This window comes from Rattus norvegicus, chromosome 10 (assembly GCF_036323735.1).
Source record: "Rattus norvegicus strain BN/NHsdMcwi chromosome 10, GRCr8, whole genome shotgun sequence".
Taxonomy (NCBI): domain Eukaryota; kingdom Metazoa; phylum Chordata; class Mammalia; order Rodentia; family Muridae; genus Rattus; species Rattus norvegicus.
In genome coordinates, this window is record NC_086028.1 from 13,378,566 (window position 1) to 13,404,461 (window position 25,896).

The 25,896-nt window shown below is 48.9% G+C and overlaps 1 protein-coding gene, 1 long non-coding RNA gene, 1 other non-coding gene and 1 pseudogene across 4 annotated transcripts; 2 read left to right on the forward strand and 2 right to left on the reverse strand.

Moving 5' to 3' along the window:
* Window positions 1–7,806: 7,806 nt before the first annotated feature.
* Window positions 7,807–7,881, reverse strand: Trnaa-agc23 (transfer RNA alanine (anticodon AGC) 23). Its single transcript has one exon. It is a non-coding gene; the product is annotated as a tRNA-Ala (tRNA).
* A 261-nt stretch (window positions 7,882–8,142) lies between these two features.
* Prss32 (protease, serine, 32) lies at window positions 8,143–14,630 on the forward strand. 2 transcript variants are annotated; one of them, XM_063268916.1, is made up of 5 exons: window positions 8,143–8,901; window positions 9,362–9,435; window positions 10,954–11,234; window positions 12,316–12,479; window positions 13,930–14,630. In XM_063268916.1, exons 2-5 carry the CDS (start codon window positions 9,407–9,409, stop codon window positions 14,194–14,196), a joined length of 741 nt encoding a protein of 246 aa, XP_063124986.1. In that variant the 5' UTR covers window positions 8,143–8,901; window positions 9,362–9,406; the 3' UTR covers window positions 14,197–14,630. The 2 variants fall into 2 exon arrangements, with proteins under 2 accessions (XP_063124986.1, NP_001100453.1); NM_001106983.1 differs by having other exon boundaries at window positions 8,526–8,901; window positions 9,362–9,524; window positions 13,930–14,622.
* A 6,420-nt stretch (window positions 14,631–21,050) lies between these two features.
* LOC120095044 (uncharacterized) lies at window positions 21,051–25,210 on the reverse strand. Its single transcript, XR_005490047.2, has 2 exons — window positions 25,006–25,210; window positions 21,051–22,064 (listed from the first exon to the last, which is right to left on the reverse strand). It is a non-coding gene; the product is annotated as an uncharacterized LOC120095044 (long non-coding RNA).
* Window positions 23,536–25,760, forward strand: Dppa5-ps1 (developmental pluripotency associated 5, pseudogene 1; annotated as a pseudogene).
* Window positions 25,761–25,896: the final 136 nt, after the last annotated feature.

The window sequence follows — 25,896 nt, forward strand, 5'->3', positions numbered from 1 at the left end:
CTGATGCTCTCTTCTGATGTGTCTGAAGACATATACATAAAATAAATGAATCTTTAAAAAGGTGATGGACTTTTGCTGGGCACACTGAACAAAGGGTGGCCCTACTTGAGGACAGACAGAGCTTAGAGCCCTATACTCTGTCTGCTACCATTGCAATGAGCCCTACACATTATATGGTGATCACTAGATACTCTTACCCTTTGTACGGGGTCATGTGAGGACCTATAAACCATGCTGGCTCATCAGCCATCAGCTTTGAATGCACAGTCAGCCGGACATCCACACCAAAACCCTCTGGCTCCATAACTGGTTAGAAGTTCTTACGGAACACAGAGGACATGATATGTTCACGGTCAAGGTTTATACAGTAAAGGACACCTATCAAAATCAGATCAGACTAATGGAGAATACTTCGTTCTCCCAGTCCTCCCTTGACTCTCAGGAAGTTAGCCCAGCACTGAGCAACAACCAAGAATGAAGACCTGTCCACGGGCACCAGAAGGACCTATCTATCGAGAAGGCTGAACCGAGGGCTGGAGTTGCTCCTCAGTGGTAAGACGCTTGCTTAGCTGCACCAGGGTCCTGGTTTTTGTGCCCGTCACTGGATAACTGTGATGGCTAATTTCAGCCCTTAGCTTGCAGGATTTGGGATCACAAATCACGTGGGAGGGGAGTCTCAATGAGGGCTATCTACATCGGCAGACCTGTGAGAGATCTTCTCAGTTGGCTTGACTGAAATGGGAAGGCCACTGTCATAGTTCACTTTGTGGCCGTGATAAACGCCATGACCAAAAGTAGCCTGGTATGAGCGGTGGGTACAAGGAGGATGTATTCGGCTTACAGGTGACCGTTCACCCCCAAAAGAAGCCAGGGCAGAAATCTGGAGGCAGGAACTGAAACGGAAGCTATGGAGGAGTGCTGCTTACTGGTTTGCTCACCCAGGCTTGTTCAGCCTCTTTCCTCAACACTCCAGGACCACCTGCCTAGGGGTGATGCTGCCCACCATGGGCTGACTCTTCCTTAGAAAGCCCAACAGTTATGCCCGCAGGCCCGTTGGATGGTAGCAGTCTCTCAGGTGAGGTTTCTCCTTCCAGGTGACTTAGCATGTCAAGTTGACAACACTAACCAGAACACCCTCAGGGGTCACCTACCTCAGGGGCTGGATGCTGAGCTGAATGCAAAGGAGAGAGGGGGCGAGCAAAGAGCTGATTACTCTCAGCGTCTTCTAGTGGATACAGAGTGAGCAGCTGCCTTGAGCTCCTGCCCCTGCGATTTCCTGTAGTGATGCACTGTAACCTGGGGCTATGAGCCAAAATAAACCTTTCTTTTTTTTTTTTTCCTTTTCTTTTTTTCCGGAGCTGGGGACCAAACCCAGGGCCTTGCGCTTGCTAGGCAAGCACTCTACCACTGAGCTAAATCCCCAACCCCCAAAATAAACCTTTCTTCTCTTATTTATTTATTTATTTATTTATTTATTTATTTATTTATTTTGGAGGTAGAGTCTCTCAACATAGCCCCAGAACTCATTATGTAGACCAGGCTGGCCTTGAACTCATAAAGATCTACTTGCCTCTGCCACCCAAGTGCTGGGATTAAAAGTGTGCATCAGTGGTACAGTGCTTGCCTAGCAAGCACAAGGCCCTGGGTTCGGTCCCCAGCTCCGGAAAAAAAAAAGACCAAAAAAAAAAAAGGTGTGCATCATCACACATGGCCTTATTTATTGTTTGTTTGTTTAAGGTTTATTTATTTTTTTATGTATACGAGTACACTGTGGCTGTCTTCAGACACACCAGAAGAGGGCATCAGACACCATTACAGGTGGTTGTGAGCCACCATGTGGTTGCTGGGAATTGAACTCAGGACCTCTGGAAGAGCAGTCAGTGCTTAACCGCTGAGCCATCGCTCCAGCCCCCCTAATTAATTTTTTAAAAGAGTTATTTTGGAGAGAAGGCCCAGCGGTTAAGAGTACTTGATATTCTTGCAGAGAACCTCAGTTCAGTCCCCTGTACCCATAAGACAGATCATGACTGTCCATAACTCCACTTCTAGGGATCTAATGCCATCTTCTGACCTCCACAGCACCAAGCACACAGGTGCTGCACAGACAGGCATCCAAACACAGCACTCATACATATAAAATAAAGGAAGTTTAAAATAGTATTTTGCTATCTTGAGGCAGGGTTTCTCCATATGCTCTGTCTGTCCTGGAACTCAATTTATAGACCAAGATGGCCTTGACCTCCCAGAGATCAGCCTTCCTCTGCCTCCTAACTGCTGGGACTAAAAGTGTGCATCGTGTGTCTGGCATTGGTGGCTTTTTCTTCTTTCTTCTTCTTCCTTCCTTCCTTCCTTCCTCCTCTTCTTCCTCTTCCTCCTCCTCCTTCTTCTTCCTCCCCCTTCTCTTCCTCTTCCTCCTCCTTTCTTTTTGAGACAGGGCCTCTCTGTAACAGCCCTGGCTGTCCTGGAACTTGATCTGTAGACCAGGCTGGCCTTGACCTCACAGAGATCTGTCTGCCTCTGTCTCCTGAGATTAAAGGCATGTGCCACCACACCTGGCTTTCTGTCTGACTTCTAAAATTTTTTTAAAAACGATTTATTTGGTGTGTGTGTGCGTGTGCGTGTGCATGTGTGTGTGTGTGTGTGTGCGTGTATGTGTGTGTGTTGTGTGTGTTGTGTGTGTGTTGTGTGTGTGTTGTGTGTGTTGTGTGTGCGTGTTGTGTGTGTGTGTTGTGTGTGAGTGTGTTGTGTGTGTGTTGTGTGTGTGCGTGTGTGTGTGTGTGTGTGCGTGTATGTGTGTGTGTGTGTGTTGGCGCTTGTGTGCCATAGCAGGAGTGTTGAGCTCAGAGGACACCTTTCAGAAGATGGCTCTCTCCTTCCACCACGTGGGCTCCAGGGATTGAACGCAGATCATCAGCCTTGGTGGGAAGCGTCTTTACTCCCTTGCCATCTTTCAGGCCCTCCCAACTTATTTTTGTCAGGGCTTTTTTTTTTTTAAATCACAGTTGTGGGGAGCTCTGCACACACCAGGCCACAAGAGGTAAGAAGGAAATCGGTTCGACAGGACTCAGTAGCCAGTGTTGGTTCTAGAGTCTGACGCCAGGCAGTTCGTTGCAGGCGTATTCAAGTACAGCACAACTTGGATAGAGGTTTCCCGGTGTAACTCAATCCTGTGTGCACAATGAGGCATAACTAATTACACTGAAACTCTTCTCAAGGTATATGTCACTTCCTCCATGAAGATAAGCTCATGAAGATAGGCTACATGTGTTACCTTAAGGGCCTGGGGAGGCTCTGGTGTGGTCTGAGTCATACTGAGGGCACAGAGGTCACCCAGACTATTAACTACCCCCAGTCCTGCTTGTGGGAGCCTGGGGGAGCCATATCTGGTGCAGCCCTACAGATATCACAGGGGTCATCTAGGCTATGGGCCACTAAAGTGGAAATTTCTGGTTTTTCTGGAGACTCAGTTGTGTCACGTGATTTTTTCCTGGAAGCTGTCTTATGAGAGGATATTTTTGCTGAAGCAGACACTTGGGAGGATGCGTGGGGTTTAGAAAGAGCATAAGAGAAACCTGACAGACAGTGAATGATACTTTTGCACTGGTACACCCTGCAACACTCTGCAGGTCTTCCCAGATCTCTGCTTGTCCTGACTGTGTAGAGAGAAATGCACCAAAGAATTTCCGGTGGGATTCTGGCTGCTTCTTGCCTTGTGCCGATTTGTTGGAGCCTCACGATTTCTGCCGGATCGAGCTGCAGCTACTGATTCGTGTTTGGCGTTTGCCATTGGACTGGACTACTGACAACGGAGATTGGAATCGCCCCAAAGAACTATTTCTAAACATGTCCACAACCACCATTTTCTATTTTCTTTGTCCCTACCTCTGGTGGGAGGTTGATGTGTTTAAGAACCTTTATTAAAGTAGGTTTTGAAAAGAATCTAACCCTACAGGCTGCCTTCTGGGTTATTCATCTCCGCGTGGTTTAATTAGGTATGACACTCCCCTCGTAGGCTCATGTATTTGAATGTCTGGCCCATCGTGAGTGGCACTATTAGGAGGTGTGGCCTTGTTGGAGTAGGTGTGGTCTTGTTGGAGTAGGTGTGGCCTTGTTGGAGTAGGTGTGGTCTTGTTGGAGGAAGTGTGTCACTGTGGGGGGTGGGCTTTGAGGTCTCTTATGCTGAAGCTATGCCCAGTGTGACACACAGTCTCCTGTTGCTGCAGATCAAGGTGCAGAACCCTCAGCTCCCTCCAGCACCACGTCTGCCTGGATGCTACCGTGATTCCCACCGTGATGATAATGGATCAAACCTCTGAAACTGTACACCAGCCCCAATTAAATGTCCTTTATAAGAGTTGCTGTGGGCATGTTGTCTCTTCAGAGCAGTGAAACCCTAACTAAGACACTCTCTTCTGTTGAAGAGGCAACCCTGTGTGCTTAACATTCCTGATCTTTCTAGTACTTATTGGTGAGCACAGGGACCTTTGGGTTCCCAACACGCAGCAACATAAAGAAACTAGGACAGCGACCAAAAGATCTAAGGATGGATTAGCTGTAGAAGATGTGTCTAGCACAAAGAAGGCCCGGTTCAACTCCCGGTATTACAAAAAGGGGAAAAAAAGAACAAAGAAAACCGAGAACAAACAGCCTTTGGGGTGGGTCTCCTAAATTTCCCTTAGAAAGACTTTGTTTTTCTTAAATTTTGGTTTTTTTTTTTCAAGACAGGGTTTCTCTGTGTAGCCTCAGGCTGTCCTGGGACACTTTCTGTAGACCAGGCTAATCTCCAACTCAGAGATCCACCTGCCTCTGCCTCTGAGTGCTGGGATTAAAGGCTGCACCCCTCCCGGCTCCCCTTAGAACCCCTGGAGAGGTGCCTGCACGCATCGTGTGAGAGCAATGAGATCAAAAGTGTGACAGGAATGTGAGCTGTAACTTCTGGTAAACACTTTAGCAGAAGAGATGGATGGTATGGCAGACCTGGCTAACGAGGAAAGGGTTAAGAGAAGCAGAGGTGGAGCTGAGGTGTTGGAGAGAAAGAAAGTTGTGCAACCTCAGAGTCCAGAGGCAGGCCTGGGGCCTCTTTGTATTGCCGTAGCAATGAGTAATGAGTGTTTTCCACAATAGAACCCGGGCAGATGATGGCTCAGGCCATACGGTGGTGAAATTTAGAGTTAACAAAAATCCAAACAGTTGGGCATCCCTGTGTGGAATTTCCTAGATCACTTGGGGTGGGAGGGATGAACCCTGAAGTCTGGGCCGTACCTTCCGATGGCCACCTACTGAAGAGGACGTGAAAGAACAAGCTCTTGCCTTTGCCTGCTTGTCCTCTGTGGCAGGCTCATCGATCCCGGTGCTGCTGTGCTCCTTTGCTGATGCTTCTTCAGGAAGCCAACGTAGACTGAAATCCAGTTGAGACGTCCATCCTCACGGACGGAATAACTGCAGGATTCTGGGTCTTTCTTTTGAGAGACAATAATTATTGAACTAGTCAGACCACAAGCCTGTAAGCCACTCTAATAAATCCTCTTTTAACACACACACACACACACACACACACCATCACCACCACCACCACCACCACCACCACCACCACCACCACCACCATCATCATCATTATCATCAGTTCTTTTTGAGAACTCTGATTAATTCAGATCTCCAGCACCCACCTAAGAAGCGGGTATGATGGCTTACATCTATGATCCCAGTGCTGGAGGCATAGACAAGAGAATCCCCAGGACTTTGCTGATCAGCCAGTTTAGCTAAATCAGTGCGCTCCAGACACAGTGAAAGAACCTGTCTCCAAAAAGAAGGTGGAGAGTGATTGAGGGAGATACCCAGTGCCAACCTCTGGTCTCCACATATGTGTGCATTCACATGTGTCCTCACCCCCACACATATATGCACAACACACTCAAATACTCAAATATATACACATGCATGCACACACATTTTTTTTTTCCATGACAAAAAGTGTTAGTTGGGTTATAGGGACGGCTCAGTGGCTGAGAGAACTTGCTATCCTTGTGGCAGCCCAGAGTTAGGTTCTCAGTACCCACACGCTAGCTTATGAGAGGATCTGGCATCCTTGTCTGGCCGCCATAGGCACCAGGCACACGAGCAATGCTTGTACATGCGAGAGAGACATTCAAGCACACAAAAATGCATAGATTTTAAGGGAAAAAAGTGTTAAACTAAAATAAAAGGTTTGGAAAGTCTGAACGGTAAGCCAGACTCTAGGATCCCCATCCTACCACAAGTCAGGGTGTGTTGGAGGCCGGCCTGCACACACCAAGTGTCTGTGTCAGGGGAAGCGTCCCAGGTGGTGAGGTCTGACGAGGGAGAAGCATGGCGTGTTGATTATTCAGAGCAACACTTGCTGAAATGAGGAACTTGGTAGGCATGGCTGGGAAGGAGGGATCTACGGCTCCCTGCCGTCCTGGTAAAATCCGTCAGAGGCCCAGGGAGGTTTACTGCTATGGCACCCAGCAAGGAACTAGGTACCTGGGAAGACAGAAAGGGTTGTGGATGGGCGTGAGACCTAAGGACCTGAGATTAACAGAGTAGACACTGGCTTTGGTCTTGGAGGAATTCTCCAGAGCAATTGCTTTTTCCTAATTCTTCCCTGCCCTTCCTCTCCCCTTCTAATCCCTCTCCTCCCCTCCCTCCCTTTTAAAAAATATTATTTATTTATTTATCATAGTACATTGTAGCTGTCTTCAGACACACCAGAACAGGGCATCGGATCCCATTATAGATGGTTGTGAGCCACCATGTGGTTGCTGGGAATTGTACTCAGAACCTCTGGGAGAGCAGTCAGTGCTCTTAACTACTGAGCCATCTCTCCAGCCCCCTCTATTCCTCCAGACTGGACACCAGTGGCAGATGTAGAAGAGGTTCAGCCCACTAATGCATTGATATTGAGGCTACTGGTTAGAACATGGGTCACTCAGAGGCAGCTGCATCACCAGAAGTGAACACGAGAAGAGGATGACTCAGAATACAGGCAGCTCTGCCAGCTACACACTCCCTCCCCTCAGCGATCACTAATTGCTTTTATAACCCAAGGAAGGGCCTTTATAAATCTTATCTTGCAATTCTCTGAGCCCTCCCCATGTGTGTGTGTGTGTGTGTGTGTGTGTGTGTGTGTGTGTGTACTTGCACAGGCGTACGTGCTGTATACATTATTTATTTATCCCCCTTCCTTATTTCCTTCCTTAAAGATTTATTTATTTCTATTTTATGTGTTTGAGAGTTTTACCTGCATGGATCTAAGTGCACCACATACATGCAGTACCAACAGAGGCCAGAAGAGGGCATCAGACCCCCCCAGAACTAAGGTTACAGATGATTGTGAGCTGCCATGCTCTAGGAATCGAAGCTTGGTCCTCCACAATTGCCCCAAGTGCTCTTAGCTGCTCAGCGTCTCTCCAACTCTACCCCGGTTTGTTTACTTTGAGACAGAATCTCTCGGTAGAGCCTGGGGCTTGCTGTTAATGTTTGGCTGGCCCGCAAGCTCCAATGACCTGTCTTTGCGTCCCTGGCAGATTACAAGTGTGTGCTGTCCTGCCAGTACAGAAAGCATTTCGTTTCAGGGGGTTAGTACATGATCGTCATGGTGGCGGACAGGCAGGCATGGTGCTGGGCAGTAGCCGAGAGCTCTGTATCCTGATCCACGGGCAGCAGGTTGAGAGACACTGGCCTGGTGTGGACTAGTGAAGCCTCGACATCCACCCCGAGTGACACACTTCCTCTGACAAGGCCACAGCTCCCAGTTCTTCTTTCTTTCTTTCTTTCTTTTTTTTTTTTTTTTGGAGCTGGGGACCGAACCCAGGGCCTTGTGCTTGCTAGGCAAGCGCTCTACCACTGAGCTAAATCCCCAAACCTGCTCCCAGTTCTTCTCAAACAGTTTGATTCAATTGTCTTGACCTCCTGAGCACTGGAACTGCAGGTGTGTGCCACAGCCAGCAACCTGGTTTATGCAGTCGCTGGGGAACCGAAGGCAGGGCTCTGTGCATACACGCAGTAGGCACCGCGCCGTTACAGATGTATTGGGGAACACATTGGCGGCAGGACGGAAGTGGACGCAGAAACTTTAACATTGGATAAGACGGGATCTGAGACTAGTGTTCTGAAGCATAATGTCACTGTACGGTGACTGAAGTCACACTGCAGCTGCTGACGTAATCATTGTGTATAGTTTCCATTTCAGTGGGGGCATCTGGGTGTTCGGAAGGCCAGTGAGCCTTTCCGGGAACAATCCTTCTTGAAAGGAGTTGCCTAGAGACCGAGTGAAGGGTAGCCAACAGGATAGAAGCTTCTGGAGAAGACAAATACCACAGGAGTTGAAAGGATGTCTTCACGCGTCCTGCTCCGGCCCAGTGCTGGATGCCCTTCTGCCTGCCCCATCTCTGAGAAGGCCCCTGGAGCCAAAGAACCAGGCCCATGACTGCCCTCTGGTGGACAGCAGTGGACATGAAGGCTCACTGTGGTTGGTGCAAGTGCCAGGCACACTATACAACCACTCTGCATCAATGAAGGACGAGGGTTGTAGATGATGCGATTCCTGGATCAGGAAGGGGAGGCCCAGAGGACCTCAGAGCATGAAGCAAGTAGGCTCTCTGTGCCCCGGAGCGGTGGAGGTGTGAGGACTCTCCCAAGGCTACAGGGTAGGTGTGGAGGCTGAGCCCCACCCCAGGGCAAGTCCTGAAGCCACATCAGCGCTGCAGTCACTCTTCCTCCTTCCTGGAGTGTCTGGCCCCAGCAAGTGTAGCATGGAGCTGGCCCTTGCCGTCATCCTATATACCCTCCTTCCTGGAGTCCTTCTGGGGAGCGAGGTCCTCACAACTGACTCTTACAGCCTGTCTACTCAGACGGGCAGAAGTTCCATTGACCTGGACTCAGGTACGGTGGGGACGGGGAGCGGGACTTCATGAGGGTACGTAGGATGCGGGTTTTGTTACATGGGTGCTTTTCCGTTTGCTTGTTTTGTGTTTTTTTTTTTTTTGTTGTTGTTGTTTTTTGTTTTTTTAAGTTTTATTCCGTTTCTTTTAGTTTTGAGTTCGGGTCTCACTGTAGCCCAGGCTGGCCTCCATTTTACTGCATAGTTGAACTCCTGATCTTCCTGACTCAGCCTTCAGGTGGGATTACAGGAAGGAGGCAGCAGAATCATAGGTTTGGTGGCAGACCCAGAGAGCTGTCTGATCCTGGCTCCTTCTGGCCTTATATTAGAAGCCAGGCACTGGGAACATCCTCTGGTCCCCACTGGTCAAGTTCCCAGGGACTGTGACAAATGAGGCAGGTTTGAGGGTACAGAGGAGGGCAGAATAGCCATGTGTTACCCAATCCTACCGATTTCTTGCAGTGTGTGGACGTCCCAGGGCATCAGGCCGCATCGTGTCAGGACAGAATGCCCAGCTGGGCCAGTGGCCTTGGCAGGTCAGCGTGCGGGAGGACGGGGTGCACGTGTGTGGGGGATCTCTGATTTCTGAGGACTGGGTGTTGACTGCTGCCCACTGCTTTAACCAGTGAGTGTCTCCCTGTGGGTCGTGTGGGCTGGGGTCAGTTGGATTTCCCTATGTTCCTTCCAGATGGCTTCATTTCTCCCTTGAACCACAGCCTCTGCCTACTACGGCAAGAGATGAGGCAGGGCCATGTCATTTTAGTGTCTCAGTTACCTGCCCAGGTTGTCTATCTGGCCCTGGTAGGCCAGTCACCTAATCTTATTCCCCAAAACTACCTCTTGGGTGGAGGGAATGGCTCAGAGGGTAAGAGGGCTTGCTGTACCAGCATGAGGACCTACCTGAGTTCAAATCCCCTGCCCAAGTTTGTGCAACAAGCTAAGTGTGGCCTATGCTTGGGGTGTATGTGGAAACAGGAGGCTCTCTGGGGATTGCTGACCTCCAGTATGGCCCTAGGTTATGTGGGAAACCTTGTCTCAAGCCAGGAGTGATGGAGTAGGACATCTGAGATTATCCTATGCTTTCTATATATGCACAAGAACATGTATGCCCACTGACACACAGACACGCAGACACACAGACACACATGGGGAGGTCGGGGGGTGGAGAGAGGGACAGGGAGAGAGAGAGAGAGAAAGAGAGAGAGAGAAGAGAGAGAGAGAGAGAGAGAGAGAGAGAGAGAGAGAGAGAGAACACTTACTGAATCAGCCCTTGAGAACCCAAGGTCTTTGTGTACATAGATGGGCATAAGTGAAGTATGAGGTCATAGGGGTGTGAACGTGGGCACAGACATACCACAGTGCATGTGTGACAGGGTCAGGGGACACTCCCAGGGATCACTCCTTATCTTTCTTTCACTTTGCTTTTTTTTTGTTGTTGTTGTTTTAATTTTTTTATATTTTAAAAAAAATTTTTTTTTTTTGGTTCTTTTTTTCGGAGCTGGGGACCGAACCCAGGGCCTTGCGCTTCCTAGGTAAGCGCTCTACCACTGAGCTAAATCCCCAGCCCTATATTTTTAAAATTTATATGTATAGAGTGTTCTCTTTAATATATTTGTATAGAGTGTTCTGCCTGTAGGCTGGAGAGGGCATTAGGCCCCACGGTTTTGAGTCACCATGTAGTTGCTGGGAATTGAACTCAGGACCTCTGGAAGAGCAGTCGGTGTTCTTAACCTCTGAGCCATCTCTCCAGCCTTACTGTAAACATTCTTACACACTGACCCTTCTGTGTAGGTCCCAAGAGTCTAAGGGCTTGAATATACTGCTCAATAACCAGGTGACCTTTGAATGGGTGACTTGACTTTCCTAGCTGTGTTCCGCACCTGGAAAATGGAGGGAGTGATGGGAGACTTATGGTTCCAATGATCACTAATGGTGGTCTTTGAAGGAGGTGTTTGGCATTGTTTCCACGTGCTTAGCTCTCAGAAAAGCCCAGTGGCAGTATCACAGCCTCTGCCTAAAGACTCTTTCATTTTCTGACCTCCCCATTCTCCCAGGGACCAGCATCTGTCTGCCTACACAGTACTGCTGGGTACCATCTCCTCCTACCCTGAGGACAATGAGCCGAGGGAGCTGAGAGCTGTGGCCCAGTATATCAAGTACCCAAGCTATTCAGCAGAGGAGCACAGTAGTGGAGACATTGCCCTGTTGCAGCTGGCTTCACCCATCTCCTTCAATGACTACATGCTTCCAGTCTGCCTCCCGAAACCTGGAGACCCCCTGGATCCTGGCACCATGTGTTGGGTCACTGGCTGGGGGAACATTGCCACAAATCAACGTAAGGATGTTTGAAGCTGGTGGCAGGGTAGGGGGAGTATGGGAGGGCCAGTCTTTTTTTTTTTTTTTTTTTTTTTGGTTCTTTTTTTCGGAGCTGGGGACCGAACCCAGGGCCTTGCGCTTCCTAGGTAAGCGCTCTACCACTGAGCTAAATCCCCAGCCCCATGGGAGGGCCAGTCTTGACACCTTCCCTAGAGCTAGTGCCCACCCTCAGACAGAACCCACATGGAGTCAATGCAAAGAACGCCCACCACAGAGGGGGCATTGAAACATTGTCACAACAGCTCCCCACAAGCTGGCTACTGCCAGCTTCCAGATGCCCTCCTGGCGTCTAGTAACCAGAAGGATGGTGTTACAGCCAGCCTAGCCTGCATCACAACCTTCCTGCCCTCCTTGCTGCCAAGGCCCTTGTGGACAGTGCTTGCCAGGGACTCATTTTTGTCTGGACAGCGCTCACTATCTAATGGGGTCCTGGTTCTTCCTCTGGTCAGTGAGTTCTCGAGAGTGCTGACCCAGTGGGGTTAATGCCGGAGGTACACAGCATGATGCTTTTAAAGGCTTTTCCATTTCATCTGCATGGTCCTCACCTCTGTTGTCATATCTGCAATCTCATCTTGCTTTTGTGTCCCGAGGTTGAGGGTAAATCAGATAGGTGGTCACTCTCAGTTCAGGAGACCAGAAACCTGCAATTAAGGTATTATCTGGGCTTCAAACCTTTCAGGGTTCTAGGGAGAGCCCCTCTTCCTCTCATCATCTGCCAGTGCTGTGTGATCCTGGGCTCTTCCTGCAATAATCCAGTCTTAGCCTTGGAGTTCACGCAGAACTCCACTGCTGTACGCCTCCCCATATCGCCTCTCTGTGTCTGTTAAGAGCCTGATCTGCCAGGTCGGGAATGTGAGGCCGTCTCTGTCTTCACCCTCGGGTACTACCATTGCAAAGCTTTCAGGGTTTCATGTAGGGAAACAAGGCCCTGATCAAAGAAGCAGAGGAAATGAGCCTGGTCACCGGGTTCAGTTAAACACGTGGCGCTGGGAGGCGATGGCGTGTCCTCTTCTCCTAACTCTGCTCTCTCCCAACCCCAGCGCTCCCACCACCCTTCACCCTGCAGGAGTTGCAGGTGCCTCTTATTGATGCCAAGACCTGCAATACCTACTACCAGGAGAACTCCGTTCCCAGCACGGAGCAGGTCATTCTCGAAGATATGCTGTGTGCTGGTTTCGTGGAAGGCAAGAAGGATGCTTGCAATGTGAGTGAAGCCACAGACAGCGCCACCTTGCCAACAACCCCAGAGGGCAGGGTGTTCCTCTCCCTACCACAGTGAAACCTGGGCAGGGTGTTCCTCTCCCTACCACAGTGAAACCTTCCGGGGGCTTGGGCATCTTAACAATAGTAGTGTGCGAGTACACACACACACACACACACACACACACACACACACACACACACACAGAGAGAGAGAGAGAGAGAGAGAGAGAGAGAGAGAGAGAGAGCGAGCATAATCAGAGGGCTGGGAGGATGGTTCATTGTCTTCATCACAACCATGAGGAACTGAATTTGAGTTCTTAGCACCCATGTATTAAAAAAAAGTTAAAAAGCCAGATGCAGCCAGGCAGTGGTGGTGTACAACTTTGATCCCAGCGCTCAGGAGGCAGAGGCAGGTGAATCTCTGAGGTTGAGGCCAGCCTGGTCTATAAAGGGAGTTCCAGGACAGCTAGGGCTACACAGAGAAACCCTGTCTTGGAAAAAAAAATGAAGAAGACTTGTAGATTAGTACAAGTCTATGACCCCATAGTGGGGGTGGGTAGAGTATCAGAGACAGGCAGGTTCCAGGGCTTGCTGGCCAAGCCAGGCTAATCGAAATGCACGTTCCCAAGTTCAGTGAGAGACTAGGTGGGGACATGCAATGCTGACCTTTGGTGCCTACATGCACACACAGAATGGCACACACCTCTCTCTCACATGCCTCACCTCTGTCAAATAAAATAAAATAAATTATGACCAGAGAGCTGGGGTGCGTGAGTGAGTGAGTGGTAAAGTGTTTACCAAACGTTTGAAAGGCCTTGGGCTCCACCCTCAGCAGAGTTTAGGTAGGGGGAGAGAGAGGGGGGGAGGGAGAGGGACAGGGAGGGGGAGGGGGAGGGGAGGGGCAGGGAGATATTGAATAACTGTGATTTTACTTCTATCCTGAAAGTTTTCTTTTGGGACCAGATTCCATCCCTTTCCTCGCTGATAACACTAGAAGCCTTTGACTTCATTTTCTGCAGGAGCAGGGCCACGTTCGAGCTTGCCTGGTTTTATCCTTTCTCGTTTGCTCTACCACACACCCCGACTGCCAAATACGTCTTGAGTGTTTCTTCCAAGAGACATTTTAGATAAAATCAAACAAGCTGAAGGGAGAAGCAGTCAGCCGCTCTGAGGGGGCCTCCCGCTCTTGGCTCTGAACGTGCGGCTGCCGCAGGAGTTCTTATTTTATTTAGACACTAGGTCAAGTGTCCCATCTGCTGGGGACCACTGCTTCCTTCAGTTCTCAGAGCACCCATCCCTGAGACCTTCTAGAAACTCCCAATTCCATGATCCTGTCTAGTATGATGAAGAGAGACTGCCTTGGAGAACTTCAACCTGTGCTTTCTACCGGTGTGGCGAAGGTAACATGCTCAGGCCACCCCAACACCTGTGTATTCTTTCTTTCTCCTCAGGGTGATTCCGGAGGTCCCCTGGTCTGTGACGTTAACGATGTCTGGATCCAGGCAGGGGTGGTGAGTTGGGGATCCGACTGTGCTCTGTCCAATAGGCCGGGCGTTTACACCAATGTCAGCGTCTACATCTCATGGATTCAGAACACAATGTGGAATATACCCACAGAAGGAAAAAATTTCTCCCCAAGCCTTTCAAGCACCCCACTCTCGGGCCTGTTGCTCTTTCTCACGTCCCTCAGTAGCGCCTTCCTCCTCCTGGGGCCCTAACCTGCAGCCTCATCACCTCAGCATCTATATCCGGAACTTTTACCCTCCATCTGCTTCCAGGCTAGCATGGCTTCTCCTAGGGACCCCCTTCCTGTGTCCTTCTTGCACAGCTACCTGAAGACAAGCACCCCATCCATGCTCTGCCCTTTAGGGACCCCCTCCTCACCCCACAGAAGCCTCCTAACTCCCACATCACTAAGACCCTTGGGACTGACAGCTAAGCTCTGGTCTCCTAGCCCCTGTGGACCCCAAGCTGCCTCTCACATCCTGTTGGTTTCCAGGGGCAGAGGGCAAGAGTCTTCCTTGCCTCTCCCTCCCGGGTGGAGCACAGTCTGCAGCCACCTTTCAGGGTATCCTTTGGTGGCTTCTGTGACTGGGCTGGTCTTTCTATAGTGTACCTGTGTCTGAAACAATAAAGACTGGATCCAACAGCACACACTATCCCACTGCATAGTTCCTCCTGCATTTATGAGCTTCAGCCTCCTCAGGCACCCAGAGGGGTGCTCCTACATGCCTCCCACATAAGCAGGCATCACCCATACAGTGTCACCAGATTCTTGTCACTCCTGTGCACACAACGCTCTCGGCCCCACTGCTTGGAAGCAGGAAAACGAAGATTCGGGAACTCCGGCTTGTCCAGGTTCTCAGCTTAGCTTCCTTGCTTGTAGGGAAGGTCCTGGGGCCATTGGCAGGACTGGGGTAATATTAGGGTCACATGTAAGACATGGGGTCACTTACGGGTACGACGTAAATCCTAGAGGCCATTGGTAGGACCAAAATGATTCTCGATATTACCGGCAGGCGTGAAGCCCAATCACTGGGTTATGAGCAGGGCTGGTAGTAGGTTGGACCTGTGGCTCCTGGGCTGGGTGGACCAGATGTCAGCTCACACTTCTAGGTGCAAATAGTTTGGGTGTGGTGCCAAGCTGGGGTTGTTTTCAACCTCTGTCCTTTGTGTCCTATCCCACAGGCCTGGAAACTCCCTGGGTGCATAATAGTTCGCTGGAGGGCAGCACCCTGGCTGTAGCCCAGGCAGAGCCTCCCAAGGAAAGGAGCGGGAAAGAGGTGGGGACACACTAATCATGTTTGAGTGGGAGCTTCAGCCTGTCCCAGGACACCCCCTGTCCCACAGGTCCCCTCTGGCTCAGTTCCACTTTCGCTACTTTTGCCTGTGTTGGCAGGATTGTCAGCCTTTGGAACTAGCTCCAGCAGACAGGAGTGGGGATTGCAGTGGTGGTGGAGAAGGGGTGGTGCTGGCTGGTCCTTAGGTGGGACATCATGTCCCACGTGCACAGCATCCCGCTGAGGTAAATGGTTCACACCTGTCTCCAGATCAGTCCTTCAGTCAGCCAGTTACCGTGGTCAGATATGACCATGGTGTGGTTCCCCGTATTCCTGAGTCTCCTTCACCTGGGCTGCCTCTCCAAACACTGTGCTCCCAGCTGGGGTATATCAGGGAGGTGTGTGGACCTCTTTCACTCACTCACTCCTCTCTCTCTCTCTCTCTCTCTCTCTCTCTCTCTCTCTTTCTCTCTCTCTCTCTCTCACACACACACACACACACACACGACTCTCACGCACTGTGCAGCTAGGACATGGCCTCTGACTGTCACTGTCCACTTTTGCAGGAGCCCCATGGAGTGGCAGCCTAATGAGGCAGAGTAGGGGGGTCAGGGAAGAAAATCTAATCCCCTCAGAGGGAGCTGGGGACAGCCAAGGCTCTTCTGAGCTTCAAAGATCCTGCCTCAGGCTTCTAAAGAGTGCCAGTTGTACAGCGGTCTGAGGGCCACTGAGGGAGCCCAGGCAAGGCCATTCCTGATTCCCTTGGCCCTAGGAATGCTGACAACCTGTGTGCTTTCTTTTCCTCTTCTATCCCCTCCATCCTTTCCTCCACCATCAACCCCTCCATCAGCAAGCACACGTCGCCCACAGGTGGCTCAGGACAGCAATCAATCACCAGGGGGCTCGCTCTGGCTCTTGAGCTCTGTGGCTGTAGAGTAATGGTTCATAGGGGTCTCTAGCATTCACTTTTGTTAAGATCAGGGTGCAGAGGGCCCTGCTGAGGAGATGCCACCAGCACAGGGACCTGAAGGGCCAGTTCTGTAGCTGTCTCAGGATAGTCTGTGGCCCCCTAGTGGCTGGGGCAGATGCAGATTTCAGTGTAAAAGGATGGTCTAGGGCCAGAGAAGGGAGTCGGCTGGGCTGGGCAAGGTTGCTGAGGCAGTAGAGAGGCACAGTGAGACATCTCAGTGCGTAAAGGCACTTGTCACTAAGCCTGATGGCGTCACGTTGATCCCTGGGAGCCACATCGTAGGAGCAGACAATGTTCATAAGTTGTTCTCAGACCTACACATCCACACACACACACACACACACACACCCCACTCCATAAATAAACACACACACAAAAACAAGCACGCCAGTCCATATTCAATACGCACATACACACACAGACACAGACACACACACCACCCCATAAATACACAGAACCCCCATATACACACACATATGCACACACCACCCCCCCCCACACACAAGCACACCACCCCATACACACACGTACACACACCATCCAATACACACACACACACAGACACACACACACAGACACAGACACACACACATACACAGACATACACACACAGACACACACACTCACACACACACCCCCCACTCCATAAATATATACACACACACACAAACACAAGCACGCCAGCCCATATACACATGTGCACACAATTCAATACACACACACACAGACACAGACACACACACCACCCCATAAATACACACAACCTCCCCATATACACACATATGCACACACCACTCCATACACACACACACACACACACAAACACAAGCACACTACCCCATACACACACGTACACACACCATCCAATACACACACACAGACACACACACAGACACACACACATACACACACATACACACACTCACATACACACACAGACAGACACACACACCACCCCATAAATACACACAACTCCCCATATGCACACACCACCTCATATACACACACACACACACACAAACACAAGCACACCACCCCATACACACACGTACATGCACCATCCAATACACACGCACACAGACACACACACCCAGACACACACATACAGACACACACACACGTACGCAGACATACACACACATACACACAGACACACACATATATACACACATACACACACATACTCTCATACACACACATACACACACAGACACACACAGACACACACATATATACACTATACACACAGACACACACACACCACCCCATAAATTCACACAACCTCCATATACATACACATATGCACACACCACCCCATACACACACACACACACACACACACACACACACACACACGCAGACATACAGACACACACAGTATAACAACAACAACAGAAGCTTGGACAGCCTTAGAGGTCAGTTAGGGACCTGGGGCCCAAGCAACCCCTTGGGCTGTAGTCAGGTCAGGACTGTGTCCCAGTGGGCAGGTGGCGCTGTGCCTGGGTGGCGACTGTGTCTGTAGCAGCAGGGAGTACACAGAGACTGGCTGAGACACGAATGCTAGGGTGTTAAGGGACAGAAAAAGAAAATCTTGCTCCTTTACCATCTCATAAACCCAGTCCCCTAACCAGCTGCTGCCTCAGGACTCATTCTGCCCCTGAGTGACCTGGCCAGCTCCTGTGCCCACTGGGCCTTTCTTGGCAGGAGTGACTGAGCACAGCATGTGAAGCTCTGGAGATTCTTGGCCATGTTGCCACACTAGCACCTCCTGAGGTCACCATTTGGGAACACTCCCTGCAACACCTCCTGGTGGGGTCTCTGGCTGATTGCTTCTGCCTTCCCTCCAGATTTAAGGCTCAGGACTCCCAGGTAACAGAAATGTCTGGAGGGAGCCCCTGAAGGTAGTGCTGGGCAATTCGCCAGTGTCCCAACCCACTGTGTCCTGGAGGCGACAGGGCTCAAGACACACAGAGAGACACCACACAGGTGCAGACCCTGAGACTATTAATCGTTTATTTTCTGAGACAAGCTTTCTTCATTATGTTGCTCTGGATGTCCTGGAACTCACTATGTAGACCAGGGTAGCTTTGAACCCACAGAGATCCGTCTGCTGGGGTTTAAAGTATGAGCCATCACCCTGTCAATGATGGTTAATCTTAACATTTACCTTGGCGGGCTTAAGGATCATCTAGGTTGGGCTGAAGAGGTGGCTCAGTGGTTAAGAGCACTGACTGTTCTTCCAGAGGTCCTGAGTTCAAATCCCAGTCACCACATGGTGGCTCACAACCATCTGTAATGGATCTGACGCCCTCTTCTGGGGTGTCTGAAGACAGCTACAGTGTACTCACATATAATAAATAAATCTTAAAAAAAAAAAAGGATCATCTAGGTTATAGATAGCAAATGTGTTTCTGGGTGTGTCTCTGAGGGTGTCTCCAGAGATAATTTGATCTCTAGGATTCTGATGCAAGGAAAGAAACAATCTCTTGATAGATTTATAACATGTTGGCATTATCAGGAGATAGTAAGAATAGATGTGGTGATTTGAACAGGCATGGCCCCCACGGGCTTCTGTGTTTGAATAGGTGGTCCCCACTTAGTAGAAATGTTTGGGAAGGATTAGGGGGTGTGGCTTTCCTGGGGGAGGTGTGTCACTGGGGGTGGGCCTTGAGGTTTCAAAAGCCCACACCACTCCCAGTTAGCTCTCTCTGCCTGTGCTTGTGTCTCAAGATGTGAACTCTCAGCTGTTACTCGACCACCATGCCTCCATGCCTGCTGCCATCTCCTGTCACAGGTCATGGACTCTATCCCTTTGAAACTCTAAGCCCAAATAAACTCCTTTTCCTATAGACTGCCTGGGTCATGGCATCTTAGCACAGTAATAGAAAACTAACTGAGACCATAGGTGAGTTCTAGCAGGAGGAATTATATTACTGGGGCACTGTCTTTGGGGTTGTATCCTGCCCTGTCCTTCTCGCCCCTCCCCTTTTCTGCTTTCTGACCTCCATGATATGAAGTGTTGGGCTTTCCCATACCTTTCCTGCCATCCTTTAAAGTGTGAGCTGACATAAAGCCTCCCTCTCTCAGGTTTCATTGGGTATTCTGATTATAACAACAAGAAGCTGACTAATACAGACCTCCTCCAGTGGTCACAGGTCTCCCTTTTGTACACTTTTCTTGACCTCCAGACATCAAAGTTACTAATTAATTAATTTACTTATCATTGAGTATGTGTGTGCATGGTGTTCTGGGGATATATATATATATGTGTGTGTGTGTGTGTGTGTGTGTGTGTGTGTGTGTGTGTCACAGCTCAGTGTGAAGGTCAGAGGACAACATTTAGCAGGTTAGTTTTCCCCTTTTATCCATAGGTTGCTTCCAGGGATCAAACTCAGACTAAAAGGCTTTCTCAAAGTTTGTCAAAGGGATTTTCAAACTTCATCACGGTTTAATCTAGGGGAGGCTAGAGCAGTGGCTATGCTTTTGCAGAGAACCCAAGTTTCGTTCCCAGGATCCACATGCAGCTCCAGAGGATCTAATTCCTCTGGCCTCTCAGGACACCTACATGCACATACACACACCCCTGGCTCCCAACATACATACATAGTTGTACAAAATCTTTAGGGGCTGGAGAAATGGCTCAGTAGTTAAGAGCACCCGCTCTTGCAGAAGACCTGGGTTCATATCCCGGAACCCCACTTGCTTCTCACAGCCATCTCTAATGTCAATTCCAGGGGACCTGACGACTCCTTCTGGCTGCCACTGGTTCTGTATACTCACGTGTTGTGCTTGCACGCAAGCAGGCAAAACATTTTAAAATTAAAATGTAAAATCTTTTGCTTTTAATCACATGTATGTGTGTGTGTGCCCACGGAAGCCAGAAGGACTGGAGCTAGTGTTACGGGGAGTTGTGAGCTGCCCAACACGTGTGCTGGGAACTGAACCTGGGTTCTTCTGGAAGGGCACTATGTGCCGCCTACCACTGAGCTATCTGTCCAGCCCGGTAAAATAAATAAGCCTTAAAAGTATTTAATTCATATATAAGAAAGCAGAAAGAAGAATATCTGGGGAGAAGGAAACAGAATAACAAGAAGGAGAGGGCGCCTTGGCGCAAGCACAGCAGGCTGGCCCTGGTGTTGTGGGCGCTCGTGAGCTGGCCCCGCCCCTTGCCAGCTAAGGCTGTTCAGGGCAGTGCTGGAGAGCTCCCCCTGGTGGTGTGGGGGCAGGACAGCTGGCAGGCTGACCAACTAGCTATCACTCAGGCCCAGATCCAGGGCTTTGAGTTGGCCCACCCCAACATCCACCCATCTAGGAACTGCTGGAGAACATGGAAGAAACAGTCCTGCTGGTTCAACCCCGCAGGACCTCTATGACACGCGGCAACAACAGGGTATCTAAGAGTTGGCCCGATGAGGATCCTGTATGGATTGCGTAGTGACAGAGTTGAGCCCGAACGGGGTTCAGGTTCCAAAAAAGAGATGTGTAGTCAGCGTGGGAAGGAGACTGACACCACCTGAGGATGAATCAGGAGAGCGGTGTTTATTGGGGGAGGGAGGAGGCTAACTCTTTTGTACGCTGTGATTGTGTAACGGCTTAGCCACGTGTAATATTGAAAGCAGACTTAATGATTTCAAGAGATGCGTGACCCTGTCACAGATTGTTTTTTTCTTTTTTCTTTTTTTTCTGGAGCTGGGGACCGAACCCAGGGCCTTGTGCTTGCTAGGCAAGCGCTCTACCACTGAGCTAAATCTCCAACCCCCGCAGATTGTTTTTAACCTATTTTGGCCCTATTTTCAACATCCAGAATGAAAGAGGCCATCAACTCGATTACAGTGTTTATCTCTGAAGCAAAAACAGGAAGTTCAGCAAACATCTAAGTCCCTTTTGTTCTCTGAGGTCCAGGACCTCACCAGGTACCCGTTTACATGTTCCCCTGCGTGGTCTCAGCCTCTGTGGTCAGGAGAACCAGGCATTGAGTTCTGAGAAACAAACTCATCCGAGCAATTTCCACTCCTCAGGGCGCCATGCAGGTTTGCACCGTGCAGCACAATAGCACTGAGCTGTTTCCTAGTTGGGCTCCTATGTGCCTTGGTCTGACAATATGGCCCGTTCTCCTCACGCACTCCCCAAAGGGAGGTCCTGACATCTTACTCTTTTTCCAGTATGCCGAGCCATCCTGATTCCTTCAGAGTATGCTCCTGTGTATGGCAGAGGGGGATCAAGTCAATATAACTTAACAGGACCTGCTCCTTGTGGGACAGATCAGACCGTGCCATTCATCCTGTAAGTCTCGTACCCAGGGAATCAACTGTGAGCACTGTTCTGTACTTATTAACTGATCCCTTGTCCTCAACTGCCAGGTCCTCAGACTTGGTCCATTGTTTCTCTGGTTTGTGCTTTCGTCCTTGGGACTAGGTGTACCCGAGAGTTTCTGGCAGCATCTCTCCGTTAATAAATCTTTAACTTCTCTGTTTTTGGTGCAAACAGGGGGGGCACTATGGGGAGAGGCAGAGTCATCATTCTGTATGGTTCCAGGATGGTGGGGATCTTTTCTAAAGAATTATCTTGTTTAGAGAGACTGCCGCTGTATGTGAACACATGCTCCACCAAAGCCCATAGAAAACCCCCAAAGGAAAAGCATAAGGCGTCTATCTCTCTCATAGCGCAGAGTGAGGATTGTCAGGCAGAAGTAAAATGGTGCTGGAGAGCTGTAGTCCTTGACGTCCATCTGCTGGGTCTTTGTCAAGCAGCAGTGCTCCACGTGGTCCGAGTCAGTGAAACGGAAGCCAGAGGCCACCAACCAGGCTCACCGTAATGAACATTTGAACGGAAAGATCTGTGGACAAAAGAGTATGACACACTGTATACACACAGCTTACAGGGCAAGATGTTGTTGTTGTTGTTCTTGTTGGTTTTTATTTTAATTTTAAGTTTTTGTTTTATTTTGAAGGGAGGTTGCACAGGACAAATACAAATGGATGGGAGATGAGTGGGATTGGGGTGCACTCTGGGAAAGTCACAGAGAATCAGTAAAAAGTTTTAAAATAGGAGAAGGGGTAACCACAAGATGAACGTCATGTGTTTCCATTCAAGTGGAATCTAAATTTAAATGCTCTACTATTTTCTAATTAAGAATATTTGTGTCAGTTTTTTGCCTGCATGTATGCATATATGTATGTGTGTATGTATGTATATATGTGTATGTATATATGTATGTGTATGCATTTATGTATGTGTGTATGTATGATGTGTGTATGTTATGTATGTGTGTATGAATATGCATACATGTTTATGTGTATGTGTGTATTTATGTATATATGTGTGTATATGTTATGTGTTTATGAGTATGTATGTGTTTATGCGTATGTATGTGTGTATGTGTGCATTTATGTATGTGTGTATGTATGATGTGTGTATGTTATGTGTATATGAGTATGTATGTGTTTATGTGTATGTATGTGTGTATGTGTGCATTTATGTATGTGTGTATGTATGATGTGTGTATGTTATGTGTATATGAGTATGTATGTGTTTATGTGTATGTATGTGTGTATGTGTGCATGTATGTATGTGTGTGTATGTGCAGCACATACATGTATCAGAGGTCAAATCCCCTGGACTTAACCTATGTTTGTAAGCTTCCCTGTGAGTGTTGGGGGCCAAACTGAGGTCCTTGGCAAGAGCAACAAGTGCTCCTCACTGCTGAACCTTCTCTCTCTAGCCCTCCACTGCTGTTTGTAATTTGGAAGGGGACCAGTGGGAAGGAGCGGAGAGAGAAGACCAAGGGAGAATATGCACAAAGCACAACCATGCACACGGGATGGAAATGTCGACACTGCCTACTGCTTGTATAATAGTAAAGAAATTAATTGAAAGATGAAGATGAAAATAATTTAACCCAGACCGTCAGCCTGGGCCTGTTCACTGAAGCAGTCAAGATACTGGCTCAGCAGGGACATCTGTCAACCGACACAGGGTCAAGTCTGTGGTGCAGATGTGTGACTGGATTATCATTCAGTCACAAATAGAACACGGTCCTGTCCTTTGCAGCAATGTGGGTGAGACTGTAGGACACTGACTGAGTGAATTAAATCAGACACAGGATAAATACCAAGAGCTGAGGCCCCTAGGTTCATCTCATCCAATAAAACAAACCCTAAACAAAACTCAAACACCACAAAGGTTGAGTCAGGGAGGTGCCCAAGAAGAGGATGGCGGAGAGAGCAGTGAGCGGTAGGGGCCCAGGGTAGAAAGAGAAATTTCTAAAGAACCAAAGCATGGGGGGTGAGCTATGGGCAACAGCCACTGGTTGTTTCAGAACAGTAGAGAGAATATCCCTGGCACAAAGAAACAATGAATGTTTGACGGTGTGGGTTTAACCGTTTCACCTAATCTGATCGCTGCCCATTGCTTATGTGTGCTAATACCATGCTAGCCAGGCATGGTACTGTGTGCCTTAAATCCTTGATTTTGCCTCTATGATATGGACACGCAAAGGGTTTTTTGCCTGCATGTATGCACATATGTATGTGTATGCAGGCGTGAAGGCACATGTGTGCACACACACACTCACTGTTGTTGTAAAAATATATATAAAAAAAGTACTGTTGGAGTCTGGGGCTGTGGGCCATCAAAGTTAAGTCTGACCTAGTCTTCATTGGAGATTGGTTCCTAGCCAGGAATTAAGATGGGAACCCTTGTGACCGGTAAAGATATCCCCCCCATGGGTGAAAGTTCCTGAAGACCTGAAAGATCCAGAAGTATTCCAAGTCCACACGCTGGTGCTAAAATCTCTGGCCCCCGGGGATCTCGAATGCCTCACATCGGGCCATGTTTGAACAGAAGATTCTGGAATCTTCCGGACTTACGGAGGTCTTAATTTATGGCTCTTGAAACCACTAGCTTCGGGCTAAATGGATGCTTCAGTCCGTGGCTGAGAGGTAGCGCCTGTGCCAGGAAAGAGGAATGCTCAAGCTGGAGGAAGCCATGAAGACCCTGGAACTGGGCCAGTGTTTGGAGTGAAGCCAGTGTCCAGTCAGCCTGACTCCCACCTGCACACACACAGATTGAGCTGTGGCCAGTGTTTGGCTCTGGCGTGGTTTTTAACTTTGTTATATCCTTTATAGTCTAACGAGATATTCCTGGATCCCCATTGTGAGTTCTGATGAGAATATCTCTTTTTCCAAGGCTGTTATTCTAACGAATTTAAAAAAAAAAAGTATCGTTGTCTTTTACCCCACCAGGTCCGCACCGCAGTGCCCCAAGATATCTGCTAGATATCTTGGTGGAAACACATCCCAACTTCGCCGCAGTGGCCCAGTGTCTCCAGCTGCCGCATACTTTCCTATACTCAAACCCTCACATAAAAGAATACACAACTGGGGCTGGAGAGATGGCTCAGCGGTTAAGAGCACCCGACTGCTCTTCCAGAGGTCCTGGGTTCAATTCCCAGCAACCACATGGTGGCTCACAACCATCTGTAAAGAGATCTGATGCCCTCTTCTGGTGTCTGAAGACAGCTACACTGTACTTATATATAATAAATGAATAAATCTTTAAAAGAAAAAAAAAGAATACACAACACACTTATCTTAGATCCAATTGATAAGCTATAATTGCCCACTTAAACATATAAAGGGATTTAGATCAGTGGTAGAGCGCTTGCCTATCAAGCGCAAGGCCCTGGGTTTGGTCTTCAGCTCCGGGAAAAAAACAAAACAAAAAAACATATAAAGCCCGGTACCATCCATCCCTTAAGAAAGAACATTGATAACAACCGGTAAATACACAGAGCGAGATCTTTACGTCATCCTCCATTGTCCTGCCACGGCTTCTCGGCCTCCCTCCTCCTCTCTTCGTTCCAGTCTCCTCCTCTTCCTTCAAACTTCTCTCCCGCCCATCTTTCCTTCTCATCCAATGATAGACACCCATCTTTCCTTCTCATCCAATGACAGGCCTCCTTCTATCTTGTACCTGCCCCACCTGTGACATCATCCCACAACTCACAAGCAATTTGTTTTTTTAAAGAGAAAATAAACTGAACATGGTGGCGTATGTGTTTAGTCTCAGCAATCAAGAGGCGGAGGCAGGAAGATCAGTGTGTCTTCAAGATCAACGTGTTCTACAGAGAGTTCCAGAACAGCCAGGGCTATGCAGTAAGACTCGGCCTCAAAAACAAAACAAACGGGGCTGGGGATTTAGCTCAGTGGTAGAGCGCTTACCTAGGAAGCGCAAGGCCCTGGGTTCGGTCCCCAGCTCCGAAAAAAAGAACCAAAAAAAAAAAAAAAAAACCAAAACAAACAAAATGCACCCCAAAAAATAAACAAAACAAAAAACCCCCAAACCAAACAAACCCCGCAAAAAAGGAGAGAATAAATGTCTAATTAAAATCTTTCTCTCTGCTGGGTGGTGGTAGCACGCACCTTTAATTCCAGCCAGGATGCGGGCAGATCTCTGTGAATTCCAGGCCAGCCCGGTCAATGCTACACAGAGAAACCATGCACGGAAAAACAAAACAGTACACAAACAAAAATATCCCTTTATATGTTTTAAAATCTTTTGAGAGTCTTTACATATGTACGTGTGTGTGTGTGTGTGTGTGGTGTGTGTGTGTGTGTGTGTGTGTGTGTGTGTGTGTGTGTAAGGAAATTCCAGAAGGCACATGTCTG

Coding starts and splice junctions, on each gene's coding strand:
- Prss32 (NM_001106983.1), top strand. CDS start 8,772: ATGGAGCTGGCCCTTGCCGTCATCCTATATACCCTCCTTCCTGGAGTC. Junction 11,235..12,315: donor GAACATTGCCACAAATCAAC/GTAAGGATGTTT, acceptor TCCCAACCCCAG/CGCTCCCACCACCCTTCACC. Junction 12,480..13,929: donor GCAAGAAGGATGCTTGCAAT/GTGAGTGAAGCC, acceptor CTTTCTCCTCAG/GGTGATTCCGGAGGTCCCCT.